General features: G+C 38.2%; 1 protein-coding gene across 1 annotated transcript in view; it reads left to right on the forward strand.

Moving 5' to 3' along the window:
- ITGB6 (integrin subunit beta 6) overlaps window positions 1–25,000 on the forward strand; it is a 920,643-nt gene that overhangs the window by 252,183 nt on the left and 643,460 nt on the right. The window contains exon 5 of the mRNA XM_044074743.1: window positions 23,103–23,349. Within this exon, the coding sequence (XP_043930678.1) occupies window positions 23,103–23,349 (247 nt within the window). The remainder of the gene's footprint in view (window positions 1–23,102; window positions 23,350–25,000) is intronic.

Genomic DNA, 25,000 nt, shown 5'->3' on the forward strand with positions numbered 1-25,000 from the left:
ACAAAAATAAAATCATCAGCTCATACTGACAAAAATTAAAAAAAAAAAAGTGTTTTCAAGCCTCCCACAGCCCCAAACCTATATACACCAACACCTCAGTTACAACAGCAAAAATAAGGGAGAAATCTCTCACAAAAAAAAAATAGAATTCATTGCTGATGCACGCTTAAAACCACACAAGCAGTCAAATCAACTGTGAAAAGCAACAAATTCTGCCAAGTTAAATGTATCAGATCAAAACTTGACAAACAGTAGGAAAACGTTTCTGCCTTTGTAGATACACAGTAGTCAATCATTAAATTATCTGCTGTCTTCCCTTCATGTTTAAAGGTGATATCACTTTTTCATGATTCTGCTGTTTACTTAATAATCTTAATTTATATCATTTTTGCCAAGTCTCCTGACACCACATTAATGGTGAGATCAGTTCTTCTGCACCAGGTGTGTGTGTGTCTCTTACAGAACTTCAGTAGTTTTATTGCAGCAACTTTTACCTAGTTTGCAAACAGCTACGGATATTTTCTAAAATGTTTTAAACCTCATATATTATAAAGCTAGGAAATGTACTGTTTTGGTCTGTTTACTGCTTACTTCTTGTTCTTTTAGTATGTCTGTCACTTTAGGTTTCTATGTACCAGTTTATACTTTCAAAATGTTAATAATCTTATGTTATGAATATTTATCAGCCTATGGCATTATAATAACATAGTACATAATGTTACCAAACGCACACTGATTATGCAGGAAGACTGCCATACGCAACACGATTTTCGTATGCAGAACGATGCATGAAACAAATACAAAATAACAAGAATCATAATATTAGATAATAAAGCTTTATCAGTAGGAAGTATTGATTTATTACCTACTTGCAAGTATTAGACAAGAGTGCATTTTGGGAAATAAGTATGTAACAAATGGAAGAATCAGCAAATCTTTTTCTAACTTTTTCTGTTTTTTTTCTTCTCTTACTTTTTTTATGCATCCTACTATACCTTTGTCAGATACTAAATTTAACTTAAAATGCAGAATCATTTTTATTTTGGTATGGGAAGCACATCTCTTTAACACATCCTTGTGTAGTCTACAGAAAATGGTTACTTGGAGACACTTGAGCTTGTGAACATAATGAACCTAGCTCCATTTTGATCAGATTTGTCATTCTAGATGTGTAACTGCCTGCCATCATAGCTAAACTCATGTAGCCATAATTCACGTATCCACCCTGCCAGGGATGCACTACTCAACCTTATGGTGTATCAGGCATTGGTTTCCACAGCTGCACTGCTGGAACCTTTAACATTATGTGCTATTACATTCAGTGAGGGTCCCATCCATTCATCCAAATTATGTTTGCTTCGTTGACTTTAAAGATGCATTGCTTCAATTTATGGCACTTTACTTGCTGCCACATACTGATGGGTGTGCCACATTGCACATCCTGTCACCCACATCATGATAACATCAGTTACAATGTACTCACTGCAGTGCTTCCAAAGCCATTACTCATGTTGACTTTGCATCCTATTTCTCCCATAAAATACTTGCAAGGAATCAGTCTGGTTTCAGTTAATGTACCATTATGACAAGCCTTGTGAAGAGTAAAATTCTAGCATTACCTACCAAATGGTTCATGTAGTTTTTGTCAAAATGCCCACTACAGTTTCTGCAGATTTGAGTCAGAGTACATTCTGCATTGCTCAGCCATCCACTAGGTATCCACGTCTGCGAACTGGTCACATACAATGTTACACCAATTTGAGGTTCATGCCCCCCCCTCCAAAGTATATATGCCAAATAACCATTCCTTACAAGGCTGAATATGGCCTATAAATAATATTGGTATATTGACTACTCCACAGTGTGGTTCAGGGCCTACTGAAGCTTGTGGTTTCTCTTACTTGATTTGCCATCTTAATCAACATGACAATGGTATTAGGTCATGTTAGGATGAAACCACATGGAATAAATGTGGCTGGGAGCATACACATGTATGTACAGTGATATTGGCCATAACAAATGCCTGTGTTTGTGTCAGTTTGTGCGTAATATGCATATAGATGTTGCACAAAGTGAGTACAGCTGAAGGACTTCATGACTGGTAAAGTTGTGTACAGCAGCAGGAAACAGAATACTCCCCTGCAAGTACAGCAAGAGCATGGACCCAAAACACCTCAGTCAAATGAAAAATCAAAAGGCCAACACACCGTTATATTAAAGTCTAATATTAACATTTAACACCACTGTGTGCTGGCCTTTTGATTTCTCAGTTTACAACAGCAGAAAGCCATGGAATCATATGACTGGTATTACATGCATACGTGATGTCATGGTGGCTACTCCAGCCATGTGTAATGCATGCATGTTGATGACTATTACTGCTGTTGTTGAACATGGCTCTCACCTTACTGTGTGCTAGAACAGAAAGGCACATACATATCAGCAGACCACTCATGCACTGCGGTTTCAGGTGTAGTTAAACACTGGACAAAGTACCTGCTCATTCACTGTCCAAGCATATGCAGCTTTAGTTACATCTCATTATTTTTCAGATGCCATTGTCTTTTATGGAATGTGCTGGAATATAATCATGAATGGTGTGCCACAGTTGTGTGCCAAAGACACCTTCTTCATAGATTAACCTGAGAAGATTTAAGGATACCTGGCTATCACCAAAAGGGGAACCTTCACAGATGAGGAGAACTAATTCCCACTCATCTATTGCAGCACAGAAGCAACAGAGATCATAGTGAGTGTCAATCATAGAGTTGGTAGAGGACATAAATGTTGCGGTGGTCATGGACACTTAAGAGCAGAGCGTCAATTCCAGATGACCAGTATGAAGGGAGTGTGCCTGGAAAGTGAATGTGAGATAGATGGTTTGTCATTAACAATAATAGTCATTTTATATGAGTAGTTATCACTAGTAATAATGATGATTTTATATGAGTAGTTATCACTAGTAATAATGATGATTTTATATGAGTAGTTATCACTAGTAATAACAATGATTTTATATGAGTAGTTATCACTAGTGATAAGCATTTATATCATGTTATCTAAAGATGAAATAGCAAACGCTATTTCATTGGCCCCAAAACATCTAAACATGAAAATATTGAACATTCAGAACAGCAAATTTTTTCCCATGAAAAAAATTTGCTGCTCCGAAACACATACACACAACACAAGCACATCAAACAAACAGCAACCACACACATACACTTAAATTCCTACATCTAACGCTACACTAAACTAAACATACACTACTATCTACCCACTTACCTTAACCCAAACCCTAACCCTAAGGTCTGTCACTATCGCGCACTCACCTAATCCGCACCCTAACCCTAACTCACTTAAACTGCCCCTAACCCTAAAGTCTATCACTATCACACACACGCCTAACCCACGCCCTAACCCACTTAACCGACCCCTAACCCTAACGTACAAACAATCGCACACTTACCTGAACACAACCCGTAACTTTCCACCATACCGCTAAGAATATTGAAGCCACAGAAATGGCCAACCAAATTCTTTCCCAAGGAAAGAATTCGCTGTTCTGAAGCTTCGCTATTTTTAGCGTTCACTGAATAGTGTTCTATATCAGAATATTCGAAGTTTTAATACTTCGATGTTCGAATATAGACCCAGTGATAATGTTTTTTTATATGAGTAGTTATTACTAGTAATAATGATGATTTTGTATGAGTAGTTATCATTAGCGATAACAATGATTTTATATGAGTAGTTATCACTAGCGATAACAATGATTTTATATGAGTAGTTATCACTAGTAATAATGATTTTATATGAGTAGTTATCATTAGTGATAATGGTGATTTTATATGAGTAGTTATCACTAGTAATAATGATGATTTTATATGAGTAGTTATCACAAGCAATAACAATGATTTTATGAGTAGTTATCACTAGCGATAACGATTTTATATGAGTAGTTATCACTAGTGATAATGGTGATTTTATACGAGTAGCTGTCACTAACAATAATGTTGATTTTATATGAGTATTTCCTGGTATTTTTTGTAACACAAGGTCCATCTGTCGCATCCGGGGTAATGGAAGCGGGAGCCCTGCACGTGTCTGCTGTAATGTCATATAACATGTATTTTCCTGCTGCTAATGCTGAAACATTTATGCACTGACATGCCACAACTGTATGTAAACCAGATATTCTACATCAAACAGGACAGAAACATGTTACAGTTTCTGTTGAGGCTGTGATTTCAGTGACTGCAGGAAGCCATGACAAAACATGTCTGCCAGCTACCTGTAGTGTGGCTGTATGCACCCACCTTAACAATCTAGCTGTTTTCATTTGCAGATTTGCAGATGTGCTGCAGATGTCAAACATTAAACTGATGTACATAGCAAACACTAGCTCAACAATTGTGCCAGGAACATTGATGACAGACACCTGTTGGTTCCCCATACAGGGCTGACAAAGCCATCATTCAGTTCTGCTTGGCAAATTCTGTGGCTGATGTCACTAAACATGTAACCGCTGTTACCTAAACTGACCAGACTAACCTGGGTAGCCCTGATGATGTGACTATTGGTGTACCAGGATGTTTAGTACAACATTGCAGGATCAAGCAGCACATGCATCATGAGTCATGACAAGGGTAGCCATGATACTATAACTACCAGTGAGTGCCAAGATATGCATGTCAATATGAAAGCTTCAAACAAGAAATAAAATCAGAAGGAGCACCACTATATTCACAATATTCACACATCCAAGTAAACAGAAATATGATTTCCGTCTTGTTCTTATAATAATATCATTTATAGATTCATAGATTGTTACAAGGCTAATGACCCAGGCGGCCCATCTAAGCCAAGTTTTCCTGAAAGAATAATGATGCCTTGTATCCAAGTAGGACATTGAGGACCAAGCATTTGTAAGCCATTCTCTTATAAATAATGTGCAAAATTGTATAATGGTTTGAAGCATATGACACTCCTAAAAATAGGAAATTAAGAACCATAAGTATCATTTCTTCATTAGTATTCATTAAATTGCATTGTGTTGTTTGAAGTACCAGTCTTTTAGATTTCCAACAGTTAATAATTTTATCTTACTAAGTCTTTAGCAATGGTAAAAATATATATATTCAATTTCTTAATATTTGTTTTGAAAGATCTAATAATAACAACAATACCATCTACATGGGCAATATGTGTAAGTTCCCCATTATAAAAGGAACACCAGACATCAAATTCTGTACTTTAAATAAAGGTGGATTTACAACTAGTACAAGCAAGAATGCAGAAGGTAGCGTTGTCACCTCACAGTAAGACGTTGTCCGGTTCGATTCTCACCTAGAGCGTCTTCTGCGTGGAGACATGCGTGAATGGGCATACCTTTGTTGAAGGTTGTGCGTCAGGGCTGGTAACTCAGCATGTAAAAATCAACTACAAATCATTAATGGACCAGAGTTCCGCTGTGGCAACCCCTAACCGGGAAAAGCCGAAAGACACAACAGCAACAAGCAAGAATGCAGAAAGTAGGCGACCTTATCTTATAATAGTAGATATAACAAATTCTTCAGATTTGCCTCCATTTATTTTAATATGTGTAGCATTTGTTCCATACAATTATAAATCATAGTCGTTATTGCTTGCGGAAGTGAGTAATATTGGACAACATGCCAAATATAAATGCTATTTAAGCGGTCAATTTATCAAACTGATTTTAGGTGAATTCTTCTTCTTATTAGATATCTTATATATATATATATATATATATATATATATATATATATATATATATATATATCACTAGTTGAAGATATTTATTTACTTTGTGCATTGATCTGCCTGGGTAAAAGCCAAATTATGTATCTATTAATATATTTCCAAGCTGAATTACTATTTTTATTGGGTCTATATTATTTCATCAAAACGGCAATTCCAAGAATACCTATTCATCGACCCCGATTCAAAGAACTATCTTTTTATCAAATGCACAAATCAATAAATGTTTTCCCAAATAACTAATTTAGTAGGCCACCATACAGAGTGATACACACGGCAGTATAACAAAACCACCAAATTGGAGGCTGCACCCCCACACCCCCTACTTATATATACCAACTCCGAGATCACACTACGGTGGGGAAAAGGGCAAATTTCCACATGTTGGCCTACTAACTCAGTGCCCTGGGAAAAAATGCACTGATGTGAACGTTCATTGAATAGTGGTCGATGAATAGGTATTTATTGAATTGAAGTTTTGATGAACTAATATAGACCGTTTTTATTTATTACCTTAGCTATAATTCTATAGCCAACATTCAAAACTGATATAGGGTGATAATATTCTAGTAATGTACCAACTCTGATTTATTTTCAATCATTATTTATTCTGCTTATCGCATAGAAATGTAAACTTCCTAACTGTTAATTTTCGGAAAATGTACTAATGGCAAAATATAAGGGCAAGTTCATCTTTGAAAGTCACATATAATTCTGAACCTGTTCTTTAGTTCTTTTCAAGGAAGATATGCCATCTTTTTCATCTTGTAATGTCACATTAAAGGTGTTAAAAGATTACTCTAGAGTTTCATCAATCCGTTCCTCAATTCATTGAGCATTTTGTACACATGTAATGTTATATAATTCCCTGTAACAGCCAAGCATAAATTTCCTGAGTTTGTCTTGTAAAGTATACAAATTTTCTTGAATATCTTATATTTTTGTGAGTATAGTTTCGAGGAATCTTTCCTACTTTGAGATGTAAGTAATCTTCATAACTTATTGTTATGCAAGTAGTTGCATTTAAATCATTTGTCATCCCTAAGATTTTGCAATTCAGTTTCACTTCTGTTCTTTTCACCAACCATCTATGAAACTATAATTGACCCCCTGAAGCCTCATCCACAAACTCTTTCTACACCCCATCTGTCCTGGACAACACAAACATGCTCTAACTATACCTCTATATGAGTGTATGCATGTGCGTGTGTGTATATCTATATATAAATAAATATATATATATATATATATATATATATATATATATATTATATATACACACATATACATATATATATATATATATATATATATATTATATATACACACATATACATATATATATATATATATATATATATATATATATATATATATATATATATATATATATATATATATATATATATGCTTTTCATGTATATTTGCTTGAATGTATATATGGAAACTTAAACATTTATATACTCTTATTCAATTGTGAAATATCTTGCAATGCTCTACCAGGTTCTTATCTACTCTCACTGTATATTTTGTACACTTGTATTTTCAACCAAAATGGGTAATATCCTGTTATTGTATACTAACTGCTGTAAAGTCTACAATCTGCATGCTACTACTCTGTAATGTCTCTTTTGTAAATTTTTCTTCCCTCTGTAAACTTACAGAGTTTTTCTCCCCAGGACTCTGCTGAAAAAGGACACTTGTTGTCCAGTCAGACTATCCTGGCAAACAAATGTTAAATAAATAAAAAATAAATAAATATTTTAGTTGATCAGATAGTTCTAACCAATTTAGGCTTTTAGTCTCATACAGAGGTGGGTTCAGAAAGGGGTATTTGGTGCAAATTTAGTAATTTTGTTATAGCATTGTTCAAGTTTTAATTTTTGCGAAGCCCAGATGCTAGTAAGGATGGGAGCACCATAAAGAAGTGTGGGGAGGAGATAAGTAGTGGCAAGTGTAGCTTTAGTTGTTTTGGTGAGAAAGTTTTGGGCTCTATAAAGCATCCCCAGTTTTTGATGAGTTTTTCTTATGCAGATTTGTATATACAGGTTAAATTTAAGATTGTAATCCAATATCATCCCTCATAATTTGCTATGAGAGGTGGCTTCAATGGTTGTATTATCAAGACAGACAATTTTAGATTTTGTTTTTTTCATGGGAGGGGGATTTTTGGGAGAAAAGAAGTAATTTGTGTGTTTGTAGGGTTGAGCATGAGTTGTGTGATGCAAAGCCATGTTTCAGTTGTTGTTAAAGATTCTTGTCTAATTTGTTTGAGGTGTGATGTTGTCAGATGTGCAAATGAGTGTAGAGTAATCTGTGTACTGTATTAGGGAGGCCTGTTGTGAGGATGTGTGGAGGGTGTTGGTGTGAATGTTAAAGAGTAGCGAACTAAGGATAGAGCTTTGTGGTACACCGTTGTTGACTGGGAAGTACACAGAGAGAGTGAAGTGCCATTTTACTGACTGATACCTGTTGTATAACCTGTTGTATAAGCAGCATTTGAACCATAGAAGGATGAGCTGAGAGAGACCTACTGAGGACATTTGAAGTAGACATTTGCTGTGACAAAATGTGTCGATGGCTTTAGACAAGTCTAGAAATAGGAAGAGACTAGTTTGCTGTTATCGTTTGTTTTATCATCAGTATATATATAGGTAAGAAGTCTTAGTATAAAGTTATACTAAGTCTTGATAATACAAAAAATTATCAATAAACTTACAATAGCCTTGCTGTGTACCGGGCTATATAACAGCACAGACCAAACACTGAATATTTTAAAAATATGTCGGAAATTAATACATAGTATCTTAGTTATATTAATCAACTTGTACTCTTTTATTGATGTGTCTATGCTCGAAGTTATATTAATTACTGTCGATATCTGTAATTTTTGAACATTATATATTTTATACATAGGCTGTGAAGGCTTTCTCCCCGAGTCTCCACTGAAAAATTTGCTACAGTTCAGTTGGACAAAGCAGTATTCAAAACTTAAATATCATAAAGATACGTGCAGACAACAAAACCACGTTAACTTTCAGGTATCCATATATATACTGTATTATGTTTTTGGTGCACCTGTATGCTTGGTTGCATAGTTCTCCAGGTTGCTAAAATGTGCCACTGGCTAAAACAGCCTTGTCTGCAGGGAATTGGTCTGTCCCTAGAGCTATGTACTTCCATGGCCCTGCACTTCTCACACAGTAAGTTTAATGTTGTGGCATCCATTCTACACAGCTTGCTTTATGACAATATGACTATGTATATTGAGAATTATCATGTTGCCTTTGGCGTTGCATGCAGCTCTCACTGCATGTAGGACAGCTGCTGCAACTGGCACATTTACTGTGATCACCATGTTTGTACCCATGTCTTGGACAGTAATTGCTGTATTCTACCATCACAGCATACTTCAGCACTATTTGCTGTTTACAATGCATTTTATGTGAACTGTGCAGTACTAATTAGCCATGGTACACATGCCACTCCCCCGCTGTGCATGAGATAATTTGTCACCTCTTCATCCTTCCTTTTTGCACACACCACGTTTATGAACATTGCTAAGTATTTATTAAAAAGTATGAACAGTACAAGCTTCAAAGTCACAGCTGCAAACTACATGGACATCCAACCAAATATCCCCCCGACCCCCCAAAAAAAACAGGCTCAAAATTGCAAGTCATCCAGCTGGTTGATAGGTTTGGCATGCATTTGTCTAGTATACAGTTAAAAGAAATGCTTATAATTGAAAGTTTATAAAAGGCACAACTGAACTTCCCAAACTACATATTATTAGTGAATCTGATAGCCATTTTGCTAGCATGGTGTGCAAATTTGAATGTGTGATAGTACAGGGGTATGTTAAGGGCATACATGAGATGGAATGTCTTCTTAAGTCCAGGAAATGTCACTCTTGGCAATTGCGATGAAAATATCTATTTGTAGACTTTTTCTTGTAGCCAGTTCACTCTGTTTTTAAAAACTGAACTTAATACAGTTGGTGTCAGTGTTAAATTAATATACATCATGTATACCTGAAAATAAACTGTTCGAACCATCAGCATGATGGCATAATGGGAAACCCTAATATCATGGAGCTCAAGGTTTGAGATTGTTATAGCCTATGACCATTCATAAACTCCATAGCATTACTGAAGGAGATTCTGCAGGATACTTATACCTTCTGGGAGTTAAGTCAGTCCTGTCAGAAACAACTAGCAATGATCACTCCCTTTATGGAGAGACAGCAAATGGCTTTTCAAAGACTACAGGTACCCCTTACACACACACACACACACACACACACACACACACACACACACACACACACACACACACACACATGCTGGCGCACTTCCTAACTATAAAAAATAGTAGCCTGATACAAGAAATAATTAAAGGTAGATGACTTAAAATACCAGGTCAAAAGAAGAAATCTCCACATCAGTGACTTCCCAAGGACAAAGACTGGATTCAACTAATACGTTTCATTGAATGGCAGCTGGCATTACTCCTTAATGGACAATCTCTACTGGAAGAAGAAAGTGTGCGAGAATTATCTCTAGGGCCTATGCTAGCCATCTTAGATACTAGATTAGTAAGTACCTGAACACAGAAAGTGGTTCTGCATAAAGCCAGGGAGCTGAGGCCATTTTCTTTAGTAATTTTTTTGACAAGTCAGGCAAGGCACAATCCTTTTTATATTCCTCATCCACCACATCTGCCTATGTTTCTAGTATGTTCTCTAGAAACTCCTTAGGAACGGCCAGATAAGAGAACAAAATGTTTGGCCAAGTCAAGGACTAAACCACCAGAGTTATTCTGGAGCTGTGAAACAAAAACTTCATTTTTCTTTAGCCTCTCCTAACTGATTTCACTCCCTAACTTATTTAACTAAAGAATCAGATGACAGGGAGGATGAGACATAATGGTTGCTACTTAAGGCCTTCCTTGGCAGAACTTGTATAACTAGAGAAGGAATGCAGTAACGCAGGACTGCTGAATAACTTGGCAGTAGTTCCAAATGGACATGGACAGTCATTCTAAGCTAACCTTTTTGTTTGGTTGATTGTGGTCATAATTTGACTTGCAGTGCTCAATATAAAAAAAAAAAAAAAAAAAAACACACATAAGTGTTGTCTGCAATTCTCCTCCTATTTTTCACACGTTTCAGTGTTGAACACTAGTAAGATGAACTTCTGCCATACATCTGTTCGATTCATGTATGAATGCTTGCTTTTGTTGTTTTTATTTGTGTGTGTGTGTGTGTGTGTGTGTGTGTGTGTGTGTGTGTGTGTGTGTGTGTGTGTGTGTGTGTGTGTGTGTGTTTTGTTTGTGTGTGCATTGTGTGACGTTTTTCCTTGCATGTTACTTAGTTATGCTGATTGATTCCACGCATGAAGTGGTAGTAAGAGCTTGATGACAAACTCAGAGTGATGGTAAGTAAAATATGTGCACACTGCTTCATATAAATAAAATAAATGCATTCATTACACCTATTTATCTACCTATATCTATATCTATATCTATATATTTATATATCTATGTCAATATATCTATATACTTATATACGTATTTATGTATGTATCAATAAACTTCACTCGGTCAAATTATCATTTATAGAGAGTGAATTGTTAGGAAAATTGAAAATTCGTTGAGAGTCTTCATTACTGAGTGCCGGAGATGGTGGCAGGACAAAGACTATGAGTGTGTGGGTAAGGTAAGAAGGGCTTTGCGATTTCAGTGCTGAAACTTTTGGATATACTGAAGTTTTGCCATTAGGAATTTGTATGTGAGTGTTTGTGTTTAGGTTTTGAGTAAGGGATGGTAAAGGGATATAGTTAATATTATGCTACTGTATGTGGTGTGTGTCTGAGTGTCTTGTGTAGTGGTAGTGTTATGGCACGGGCTTTTCGAAGGTAAGGTACAGATTTGGGATGATGAGCAGAGGGTGGCTTAGACTTAGGCTTAGCATGCATTACTAATGATGGACAAGGGAAGCCCTCTGTCCAACTTTACTAATGCATGATAACCCAAATACTGATCCTACTACTGTCCACACCACAACCCTGCACCTTAGAAAAATCCTTTTCTGTAATGTTACCACTGTTCAGACAAAGTATGCTTGAATTTAATGCTAGGATTTTGGTTAACTGATTACAAAAGGAAACTTTTCCTTTTGTGATCATTTTTTCTTTCAATATTTTGGATTTTTCAGTAAACAGATTTTAAAAATGCCGGCATCAGTCAACTGTGATTTGATTCTTGTGTATTTTGATAAATTAATATATGATGCAATCATACACTGTCTGAAATTAAGCAAACAAAAAGGCTAAAATTATGCTATTAAAATCAGGTTTTTAACTTATAGCTAAATGAAATCCACACCTGACATCAAAAGATAAATGTAATCTTTATTTGGCAAGAAATTTTCTGAATACAAGTTATTTAACATGACATACACCTCAGACCCAAACAATGAGATCACAATGAGTACTACGGAAACGGAATGTGCAAAGCATGTAGAGAGGTGCTTAAGGGCCACAGGATTCTAGAGCATAATTTAGGCAAGGGTTCAAGTCCTGGATAAGGTGAGGCAGTCACCTAAAAGAAACAGAGTAAATACATTTTGGAATGATTCTTGGCGCTTTCAGGATACTTTACCAGTGCTTTATTCCCACTACTTTTGCCCTTTTTTCAGCATTGTCTCATGATGTCAATAGTTAATCTACTTTATACTTGAAATTAAAAAAAAAAAAAAAAAAACGTTGCAGGCTGCATATCCAGAATCCCCAAGCTCACAGAACTCTTTGTCATTCCTGAACTCTTCCTGTCTGCTTCATAGTTTCCTTCCTCACATCAAATTTAATTTGCTGTTTCTGGAATGCATAGCACCATGGAATTAGGTGGGCAGATTTCCACTGTACTTCTCATGTATTTACAGTTATTCAATACGACTCGTTTAAAACTTACAGAGAAGAGAAATTTTATTCCAGTACAAATGGGTTGTTTTTCTTAAAGTGTCAAAACACATGTAATGTACAAAAATATATGCTAAACTAACCATGACATCAACTGCAAAAACTACTGTCATATCAGTTTCTCATTAACAACTGCTACTCGCCAAACACTGTACAGTTACTTAAACTGAACTATTAGAAAAAAATTCTGAGAAACTTCTGTTTTGATTTGAATAACATTTACTTGAAGAAACGGGCAAGCTGCAATTACAAGCTAATTACAAACCATCATTTACTGCCAGCTACATTTACTTGAAGAAACGGGCAAGCTGCAATAACTGCATATAGGTTTAAATAGTGATCTCAGCTGAGTTTGCCACTGTCCACAACCTGATGGTATGGTTTTGACTTGTCGCCCCTGGGATTTCGGTTACTGGCTAAGGGTCTTGCCGCCCCCTATAGTGCCTTTTTTAGGCATGCTATCAAACTGTTAACTCAAACCACATATGCAATAAAGTAAATTATTTTGTTTTAATTATTTACTCATGTATTTTATCCTTCAATGGTCAAATAATTGAAAACACACTGCCAAGGAGGCCTCAGATGAGGATTAGGATATGTATACTGTAGATTATTTACATTTATCTTTGTAGTGAGAGGTTCTCTTATTAAGGAGATCAAGACTGGACATTATGGGGGTGGTCAGTGGGGGAGATTACAGGACCCATCTGAAGTAGTTGTGTGGAAGCTATTAATGATTTTGAACAGCATTTATAAGAAGCTTTTCACAGGTCATCCCATACATATTCAAATGGGCAGCCATCCAGCACTTAATGCAGGGCAGGTTAAAGCAACCACTGCATTGTTCACTCACCAGGCAAAAGTGCATAGCCTGAAACAAATACCATGAAACAACAGATTCCTAGCTGGGCTGCTCTTTCTACAGAGTCTTTTCATCTTCCCTGAGGCCTGGGTATTTACTAGCTATAGTTTCCTCATACAAGTCAAAACCATACCATCAGGTTGTGGACAGTGGCAAACCCAGCTGAGATCACTATTTAAACCTATATGCAGTTATTGCAGCTTGCCCGTTTCTTCAAGTAAATGTAGCTGGCAGTAAATGATGGTTTGTACTTAGCTTCAGTTTATTTCATTATGAGTATTAATTGAAAATGTTCACTCCTTAGATCAGGTAATGACTACAAAAACAGCTACAAGTTATGACTTTCTCTTTCAATACAGGCATAGTTACATTCATCTTTGGTCAGGGAGAATGGTTTGTTGTCATTGGTTCTCCCTGTTTTATGCTGTAGTTTTTATGGTAGAACCATGCCTGGCATAGCTACATTTATCTTTGGTCAGGGAGCATGGTTCACTGTCATTGGTTCTCTCTGTACCACACTGTAATTTGTATGGTAGAACAATGCCAGGCATAGTTACATTTACCTTTGGTCAGGGAGCATGGTTCAACGTCACTGGTTTTCTCTGTACCATGCTGTAGTTCATATGGTAGAACATTGCCAGGCATAGTTACATTCACCTTTGGTCAGGGGCCATGGTTCATTGTCATTGGTTCTCTCTGTACCATGTTGTCGTTTGTATGGTAGAACAATGCCAGGCACAGTTACATTTACATTGGGTCAGGGAACATGGTTCAACGTCACTGGTTTTCTCTGTACCATGCTGTAGTTCGTATGGTAGAACATTGCCAGGCATAGTTACATTTACCTTTGGTCAAGATCTTGTAGCCCAGGCAGGTATGACCCTAGCCCTGAGTAGCATCCTGCCATCGCCCAGAATCATACCGCAGTACAAGGACAAAATGATTGACTTCAACAATTGGCTAAGCTTCTGGTGTCATTCTAAGGGGATCCAGTATCTGTCTGCCTGGGACGACATGGTTGACAGACCACGATGCTTTGCCAGAGATGGCCTGCACATGTCGCCCCTGGAATTTTGGATACTGGCTAAGGGTCTTGCCACCCCCTATAGTGCCTTTTTTAGGCAAGATTCAAATGACAAATTCGCCACCGTAACAGGAACAGGCAAGCAAAAACGGGGGGTAATGCTACTCAATGTTAGAAGTCAAAATCTCAAAATGCACTCACTTGAGGCAATCCTTAAAATGGAGAACATCAATATCTGTGCAGTGATTGAGACCTGGTTCAAGGATCTAGAGAGCACACCTGCATTACCAGGCTATAACTCATACCACACATTTTGGCCATCTAACCTGGACCAGAACACCAAAGGCGGAGGTGTGTCTATATTCATTAAGAATATCCACACCTCCAGGCAAGTTGCACAACATAATGCATCTTAGGTTATCCAAGTGCAACTAACTCTGGGCAAAACTGCAATCCAAATTATAGCTTGCTACAGATCCCCCACCATGCCCCAGGATTCCCACTTCTCTTTTCTTGATATACTGGAAAATATTAGGGTTCAACAAAACACCCTAATAATTAAGCAATTTCAACTACCCCACCATTAACTGGGAAAACTACTCATGTACCAACTCCTTCACGCAATGCTTTCTGGAATTCATAAATTCCAGTGCCCTGGATCAACTTATCCACACCCCTACCAGGGGCAACAATATCCTAGACCTAGTCATTACCGACATATGTGACCAGTGTTTCACACCTGAAGGCAACTCTTCGTTGGTCAGATCCAACCATAAGCTAATCACCCTAGATATCTGCATCCTGCTCCCGCCCACCATTAAGGAAACCATGGTAAAAAATTTCTCCAAAGCCAACTTCATGCTTCTTAAGTCAGAAGTGGTGAACTTCATGCCACCCATGCAGATGAGACTGCTGAATCCTACACAAATGCACTCTATAAGCACTTACTCGAGTGCATGGATCATGCTATCCCAAACAGAACCAAGACGCTATCCTCCAAAAAAAGGAAGCCAATCTGGTGGTCCCCTACCATAAACAAACTCTACAACATAAGGAAGAAACTGTTGCAAAAGAGAGTTAAATCCCATGAGTGGAGGAGCTCCCTGGTCAGCCTCAGTAAGAAGCTGAGATCCCTTTTAAGATCCTCCAAAGCTAGTTATGAAAACAAAATTACCACTGATTCTAAGGGCAACCACAAAGCATTCCATAACTATGTCAAGAATCTCAATGGCAACACCCAGATGTGCTCTGAGTTACAGCACAATGGCATGAAAATTACAGAACCAACTGATATTGTCAACATCCTGGCAGATAGGTTCAGTGCTAACGTTACCCCCCACTGACCCCCTAAAGGGCCCATATCTATACAGGAAGAATGCAGAGTCCCTGTAATCTCATCTATGCAGGTAAAAGCTGCACTCTCTAAAACCAAAAACACAGCATCCATAAGACCGGACAACATCCCAGGCTGCATTTTTTACGAACTTCAGAACAAACTGGCTCCACACCTAAATACCATGTTCAATCATAGTCTCACATCAGGCTTAGTGCCCACTGAATGGCGCACAGCAACAGTTATCCCACTCCACAAAGGGGGAGCCACCACTGATCCTGGGAACTATCGCCCTATTAGCCTGACAAGCCTGGTCTGCAAGGCCATGGAACGTATCATCATGGAACTCATAAACATAGACATTGGTAACCTCCAAACTCTGGACCCCACCCAGTTCGGGTTTGTGAAAGGCAGATCATGCCTTGTGAACCTGATTGACTTCTTTGAGGTAGTCACCAAAGCTGTAGACAAGGGTAAGGTGGTTCACACAGCCTATCTTGACCTCGCCAAGACTTTCGACACCATCCCCCATTCTGGAATTATTTCTAAACTCAATAAACTAGGTATAAATCCCTACGTCACAAGATGGGCTGCCAACTGGCTCACTGACAGAACCCACACTGTAAAAGTTGCAGACTCCAAATCTGACTTCAAACCAGTGACAAGTGGAGTACCACAGGGTTCAGTCCTGGGACCTCTCCTGTTTGGTATCTACTTCTCTGAAGTACAGGCTAACACAGAAGGACTCTAGCTAATGAAGTGCGCAGATGACTGCAAACTAGGAGCTATAGTCAAGTCCCCAAATGATGAGGACATTCTACAGAAGGGCCTCACTGAGACAGATGCCTGGTGTCAGAGCCATGGCCTCAAGCTCAATGCAAAAAGTGCAATGTCATTCCCTTTGGTAAAAACTCTGTACCCATGAACTACCACATAAATGTCAGACTACTTAACACTGAATGTGTGATAAGAGACCTTGGGACCCAGGTGGACAGTAGTCTCTCCTTTGATAATCACATTGCCACAACAGTCAGGAAATCCTTCTATGTGGCACACCTCATCACAAAAGGGTTCACATCCAAGAAAAAAAGAGGTTATTGTTCCCCTCTATTTGGCACTCATTAGACCCATTATAGAGTACAATGCCCCTTTTGGAATGTACCTCACAAGACATATGCAGCAGCTATAAATGCCACAGAAGTACCTCACAAAGAGGATTATTGGCCTCAAACAGATGCCCTACACTGACTTTCTCAAAAACTCCAGCTTTATTCTGTAGCATATCTCCTACTCTAAGGAGATCTCTGCCTAACATATAAAGCTATGTCGAATGCAGGGCTGTTGGACATGCTACACCTAACGAAATCCCAATCCCTCTGAGCTACACATTCTAGGGACCTAAACCTTGTCACCACAATAAACAGGACATGCTGGAGGGGTAGATTCCTGTCCCAGAGACTTCCTATACTCTGGAACAAGCTACCCATCTATGTCAAGCAAAGTTCCTCATTAGCACTCTTCAAGAAAAATCTTGATGAGTGGATGGGAAATAGGAAATACACCCTGGGGATCACTTCTGTGGCTCTGCTCGACAGGGGCACAGGAAATTAACTTTCTTAGATGGCATAAGCCAGGGAACTTTGTTGGCTAGGCTTACATAGGCCCTTGGGCTGATAGCCTAGTACCTACCTATGAACTTATAAGAAGCATGCTTCAACATCATTGGTTCTCTCTGTACCATGCTATAGTTTGTATAGTAGAACAGTGCCTGGCATAGCTACATTTACCTTTGGTCAGGGAGCATGGTTCAACGTCATTGGTTCTCTCTGTACCATACTGTGGTTCCTGTAGCAGAACTCCTTTGGAGTAGCAACTATTGTACCTATTTGCCCTTAAAGTCATTCCCAAGCTGGGTATTCTAATTTCTTTACACCCGGCAATATAGGAACATTGTGCACATCTCCCACACCTAAAATAGATGAAGTGATGTTCCTCCAATTTGCCTGTTAGTAATCATGCAGTGTGAGTGATCAGTGTGAAGACCAGTTTTGTGTGTGTGTGTGTGTGTGTGTGTGTGTGTGTGTGTGTGTGTGTGTGTGTGTGTGTGTGTGTGTGTGTGTGTGTGTGTACGTGCTTGCATGTGTGTGTGTGTGTGTGTGTGTGTGTGTGTGTGTGTGTGTGTGTGTGTGTGTGTGTGTGTACGTGTTGTGGGGGACATACAAAACTCTTCTGGATGACAATAAAATAATTAACAAGTAATTATTTTAAAAATAAGGCTAAATGTTATCACAGAGTATCTAGACTCTATCTTCTTATGGTTTGATGACACCTATACCCTCAGTTGTTTAAGGGGGGGGTTGACAAAAACCTAGTAGGGGGACCATCACCTTTAACCACTGCCCTTGGTCTCACCTAGTTGTAAACTGGCCCTGGTTAAAGGTGTCTCAGAAAGTCACTATAGCTTATGTAGAGGTTGGGAATAGTACAGTCATTTTTTCCATAACTTTCTTCACAGTAATACCTGACCGATTTGTACAGAAAGTTGCTATAGCTTATGTAGGAATTGGGAACAGTACGGTCGTTTTTTATATAACTTTCTTCACAGTCATACCTGACAGATTTGTACAGAAAGTTGCTATAGCTTATCCATTGGCAATGTGCTATGAAGGAGCAACACGTTGGAATATACAAGCAAACACAGTTGTGTACATACACCTGACAACATCGAGTTAGAATATGTTACTGTGGCACTCTGCTTTTATCCCAGTCTGTGGGTTAGGGTATGGAAGTATGCTGTTTAAATATATGATGGCAGCATTGTAAAATGAGTGTGGATATATTTATTTCACTTTTATCCCAATCCAACACCATAAGGGTACATAAAAAATAGATATCTCTTTTTTGGGAGGGAGGTCAGGGAGGCAGGTACTAGTTCCACATTTGATTTATGTATCATTGTAAACATTTGTCTTTTTAATTTACTGTGCAGTGCTATTTTTGATAGCTTGGAACATTAGGCAAGATTGCTCACATTTAGTTAAACTTAAAATCTAATATATTGAATTTGCTTATGGCTTCAATGTCTGTATGTCATTTACTTGCATTCCACAATGCTCTTTTCACAGCTCTATATCAACATTTCTAAATATGGCAAACATTAAATGAAAATGAGTGGGGGCACTGTGCCACGAGTTGAGACTATATGGATTCATTTGATTCGTCAAAGGTAGTTTCAGTGAATGCAAAGAAACTGAAACCAGTTTGTCAAAACTGCCTTCAACGAACATTGAAACCTTTTTTATTTTTATTTTTTCAGGAGGAGCAAGCCACTCATGGGAGAGATGCCCCCACAACCCCTGGAATTATATATACCGACTCTGAGGTTGATCAATAATGGAGAAAAAAGCAATGTCCACTTTCAATGCGAGTTGTTTCTGCAAACTGGTTTCAGTTTCTTTGCATTCTCTGAAACCACCTTTGATGAAATGATATGTTCCCAGACCTATCTGATAGCAAATGATTGGTGATCACTAGTAGTTCCTATATCTATACCTGTTCTTGAGTAGTGCATCTAAGTGCTTACCAAGTGCACCTAAACTGTTTCCAAGAACAGGAAAAGAAGAAAGTTTAAAACTGCTGTGATAGGAAACTCTTAAAAATGCCATTGGGGAGTTTAGTTGATGCTGCTTTTGTTAGCTGTTAAAACTGTAGTATCTTCTCCTTTGTAGAATTCCTTGCTATAACGTACCTCACCACACACGAGAATACAGTGTTTCCTTATATTGGGAGTATTTACTAACACAGGCAGTCTGAGTGTTATTTATATGAATTTCTTTACTGGGGTAGAACACTGATCAAACAATTACATGCTCAGTCTGCTGTGTTGATCTTGTTGGTAACTGCAGACGTCCTGCCTCTGCTCTGCACATGTTGCACATTATTCCTCTGTCGCACTTCGCTGCACTTCATTTTCTGTCTTTTACCTTCTCTTTCGACCTCTCTCTGCACCTGTTTGTCCCTCTGATAGAGACAAATTTAGCAGACTTTTGCATCCTTGAAATCTGCGGTTGTCATTCCTACTCTTTTAAGTTGATGGACTATTTTTTCACTTCAGATAGGTATCATGCTGTCAGGGGGTATATTCATACCGATTGGCTGCCTGTTTCTTATTTACTTACCCTTAACAAGGGGGTGCTCTTTGGATAGCACTTAAGCCAGATTATGAATTGTAGTTGCTAAAGTTGCCAAGTGCTGCATGACTACTGACAGTCATTATGCACATTTGGTTCCTCTCTCTGTTGTTTCTGCACTCAATATTTGCCTCTCTTTTCGTCACTTCCTGATTGTCACTTGTATATTTGTGTCTTCGTCAGTGCTTCTGAGTAATCATATGTTCACTAACTTTAATTTTCTGCCTTTATCCAGTGCTCAGCAAAAGAGTTAAGTTCTTATAGCACTTGTTTTTTTATAAATCATGTGACCAAAACTCTTACATTTCAAACTGAAATAAAATAAGGGCACTCCCAAAGCCATGGCTCTTTGAAAAGACTTATCACAAAAGGCACTGGTCAAATCACTGAATTCTAAAGAATGACATTTCTGCATTTCTCAGATCATATGAAGGATCACAAGCAGTTCAGGAAGTTCTCCATGAATTGTGTAGATTGCGTCAGCTTCAAAAATAATAACAGCAAAGGCTAGGACAACAGAATTTGTTAAGGTTTCATATCATCAGTTTTTATGTGATTTTTTTCCCCTACTGCCTTCTGACCATCATACCATCCCTTGGCCAGTCAACACATTTGTTCCCAACTGCTGACCATCATACCATCCCTTGGCCAATCAACACATTTATTCCCAGCTGGAAGAGACATGACATATCCCTTGGCCAGTCAACACATTTGTTCCCAACTGCTGACCATCATACCATCCCTTGGCCAGTCAACATATCTGTTCCCAACTGGATGGGATATGACATATCCCTTGGCCAATCAACACATTTGTTCCCAACTGCTGACCATCATACCATCCCTTGGCCAGTCAACACATTTGTTCCTATCTGGATGAGATAGGACAGAGAGAGGTTGTCATCCAGGCAGCCATCAGGGATGGTTTAAAATAAGGCACTTTACTGCCTGCGTTGTTGATTTAGAGCACATTTAGGGCCCATTATAATTTTTAACTTTTGTCAAACAGGTAATGTGATAGTGCAGAGGGCATGTTTCCTTTTGTGATGCTTGTAAAATGGAACTGACGAGTGAGAGGTGCCACAGCATCAGCTAGAAATTTGACCCAGGACAGTAATTGATTCACTGGTGACCAACTATTTCTTTTCTTTTTTTGAGAGGGCACACAAAGCTTTTATATTATCCGACCCGACCCAATGGAGACCAGGAGTTATACATCAGATGGGTAATACACTTGGGGATATCAGCTCTTCTCCACAGCAGGAGAAAGCATGTGTTTCATTCACCAAAGCCATTGTAGTCTGGCACGTGGAGATGGATATCATATGGTCTCTATTTCTTAGGCTATACCCTTTTGAATGGTACAAAAGGACAAGAAGAGTGCATTTCCAAGTCAACAAATGTCAGCAAGAACATGAGAAAAAAAATTACCAAACTCAAGTCTTACCTGATATTATTAAGTCGCCATCTGTAGTACATAAACTGCTAAAACTGGATGGACTCTACCTATTGCTACTACAGGTAGCATGCTAGTATAGTGGTTAGTGCTGTGATGTTTGTCTTCATGAACAGGATTTTAGTCCTAGACTGTGGTTTCTGCCTGGGTAGAGTTTACATGTTCTCTTCATGTATGTGTGGATTTCCTAAAGGTATTCTGGTTAATCCTAACATTGTACCGTTAGGTAGATTGGCTATTCTAAAATGTCGCTATGCTTTAGATGTTTTCTCCCTGTGTCACCATAGCGAAATGGTCATTGGCTTAGTGCTATTTACTTTGTTATCAAAATGAAACAGATCTCACGTGATTAGCACAGCATGTAGTGTAATAAACTATGCCTGGGGTATTCCTGTGCTGCTCCTGGAGCTTAATGACCCAAGAGAAGTGACATCACCGAGGAATGCTGGAGACCAGATGATTCAAGAGAAGTGATATCATTAAGGAATATTGCAGGATCATTGATCCAAGAATAATGACATCATCAAACAATGTTGAAGGGTTTATACTCAAGTCAAACTCAACCCCACATTTACTTTAATTTTATGCTATATCAATAAATGGGGTCTACTTCACGTTGTCGTAAGCTGACAATATCGGGTCTGATATTGTCGGCATGTGACAATATCGAAAGTGAAGAACATCGTGCAAGTAAAAGGAAATCTCTGTAAGGGGAGATTTCTGTTTACCTCAATGTAGTGCAGCCTCGGAGTTGGTATATTTAAGTCGGGGAGGGTGTGGTGGGTGCAGCCTCCCCACGTGGGGGGTACACGGGAGCTTGCCCCCCTGCCTAGACCATTTATTTATTTTTTTTAATTTGTTTTTTTTTATGTTATTCGATGTTTTACTAAATCGATCAATAAAGTTCGACCTTTATTGATTCGATTAAGTAAACTTTCAATAACGTGATATAGATGCCAATAAATGTGACATACATAAAATAACACAGTATTTTATGTACTCTAAAAGAAAGTAATATCTAAATTTTGATGCAGACTGTCTAAAGATTTCATAGCCATCCTTGTTTACTTCCTTATCAGATTTATTTCACTCATACCAGTCAAAAATAAAAGAAGTGGCACTTTTCTAGAAAAAAAATTTATATCCCTTTTTTTCTACAACTTGCTGTGCTCAATGACTTACATTTATTGATAACTAGGATAACAAATCTGTCATTATGGGAAATAACTACAAATGAATATCCAAATGCATAATCAGGCCATATTTATGAAGACCCTGTGTAGCTTTTCTAAAATGGACAAATGCAATACGATGAGGACATTGGTAAAGTCATGCTACAATATCAAAATTAAGATTTAGCAACATGAAATTGTTAAAAAATAAAATAATTTGGTAATGAAGAATCTTAGGTGATAGTAAATATGACAGAATGTAACAGCTGCATTTAAACAATTCTCTTCTAATGTACTCGAATAGGTAGCAAGATAACATTCACAATGAGTGTCCGCCGAGTCGAAGACTATCCAGTTGATCTTTATTACTTGATGGATCTCTCTGCATCCATGAAAAAGGATCTTGAAGAAATAAAACAACTGGGATCCATGCTTTCTGAGAAAATGGCAGATCTCACTAGTAAATTTCGGCTGGGCTTCGGATCATTTGTGGAGAAACCAGTTTCACCATTTATCAAGATAACTCCTGAAGAACTGGCAAACCCTTGCAGGTAAGTACCTTTGGGATAGGCTTTAAATTAAAGCATAGTATATTTATGCATGTGTGTTTTTACAAATAACATTTCTTTAGATGTTCGGTAATAACATAAGCAAAAATAAAATGCTGACACATAATTTGAAATTGCGTTTACAGTGCAGTATAGTTCGCTTTTGAAATCTAGGCCGGTCTAGTGGATGAGTGAAGTGAAAACATCTGTATTCTTTTATTTGCCAGCTGCCTGTAAAGCACATTTGTCTAACCTTTGGAAACAAAACAAGTGACCCAGTAACAATAATATAATTTACCTCTTGTCAGCAGCTTTGGAGTTTGTTTAGTAGTTAGAAGTTACACAGGTCAGTGTCCCTTTCAAGAAGCCATGATGGCTTTGCACTCATGAAAAATATTTTGCTGGGTTGCCTCTTCAGTTTTCTGAGTTCAACTAAATGAGATTTTGTGAAATAACCATTGAGTAACTAAACCAAATTTGAGTACTTGTTATGTCCTAATGTTCTGATAAACTCTCCTGAGGAAGGACCACATTGCTGATAAACTGTTCTAAGGAATGACCACATGCCACTAGTTCACTGTATGAGGAATGACCACATGCCAGTAGTTCGCTGTATGAGATGAAAGCTGTCTTTCTTAGACCATGGTTTATAAAGACAAGGTTTTTGCTTTTCTGATTTGGTTACTAACTCCAAAGGAAACAATGTGCTGAGCTGCAATACCATAAGGGATATACACAACGTTATGCCAGGAAATAATGTGCCTAGCTTCAATGCCATAAGGGATGTACACGACGTTATGCCAGGAGATAATGTGCTGAGCTGCAATGCCATAAAGGATGTACACGATGTTATGCCAGGAAATAATGTGCCGAACTGCAGTGCCATAAGAGATTTACACAACATTATGCCAGGAAAGAATGTGCTGAGCTGCAATGCCATTAGGGATGTACACAACGTTATGCCAGGAAATAATGTGCCGAGCTGCAATGCCATAAGGGATGTACACAACGTTATGCCAGGAAATAATGTGCCGAGCTGTGATGCCATAAGGGATGTACACATTGCTATGCCAGGAAATAATGTGCCGAGCTGCAATGCCATAAGGGATGTACACAACGTTATGCCAGGAAATAATGTGCCGAGCTGTGATGCCATAAGGGATGTACACATTGTTATGCCAGGAAATAATGTGCCGAGCTGCAATGCCATAAGGGATGTACACAACGTTATGCCAGGAAATAATGTGCCGAGCTGTGATGCCATAAGGGATGTACACGACGTTATGCCAGGAAATAATGTGCCGAGCTGTGATGCCATAAGGGATGTACACAACGTTATGCCAGGAAATAATGTGCCGAGCTGTGATGCCATAAGGGATGTACACATTGTTATGCCAGGAAATAATGTGCCGAGCTGCAATACCATAAGGGATGTACATGCCATTATGCATATGTTGATACATTTGTACTGGTAACTGCAGTGAATGAACATATAAGCAAACATAGTGAGGGTATTTCATGTGTATCGAAAAAGTTAACAAACAATGCTTGCAAGCTGTATACCAGGGTAAGGGGATTAAAAATGCAATGTCTGAGAAAGTAATTTGGCATTTATTTTCTCTCTTTCATGTGCTTTAACATGTAATGAAAGAAA

This window comes from Protopterus annectens, chromosome 6.part0 (genome assembly GCF_019279795.1).
Source record: "Protopterus annectens isolate FY-2018-M chromosome 6.part0, PAN1.0, whole genome shotgun sequence".
NCBI lineage: Eukaryota > Metazoa > Chordata > Ceratodontiformes > Protopteridae > Protopterus > Protopterus annectens.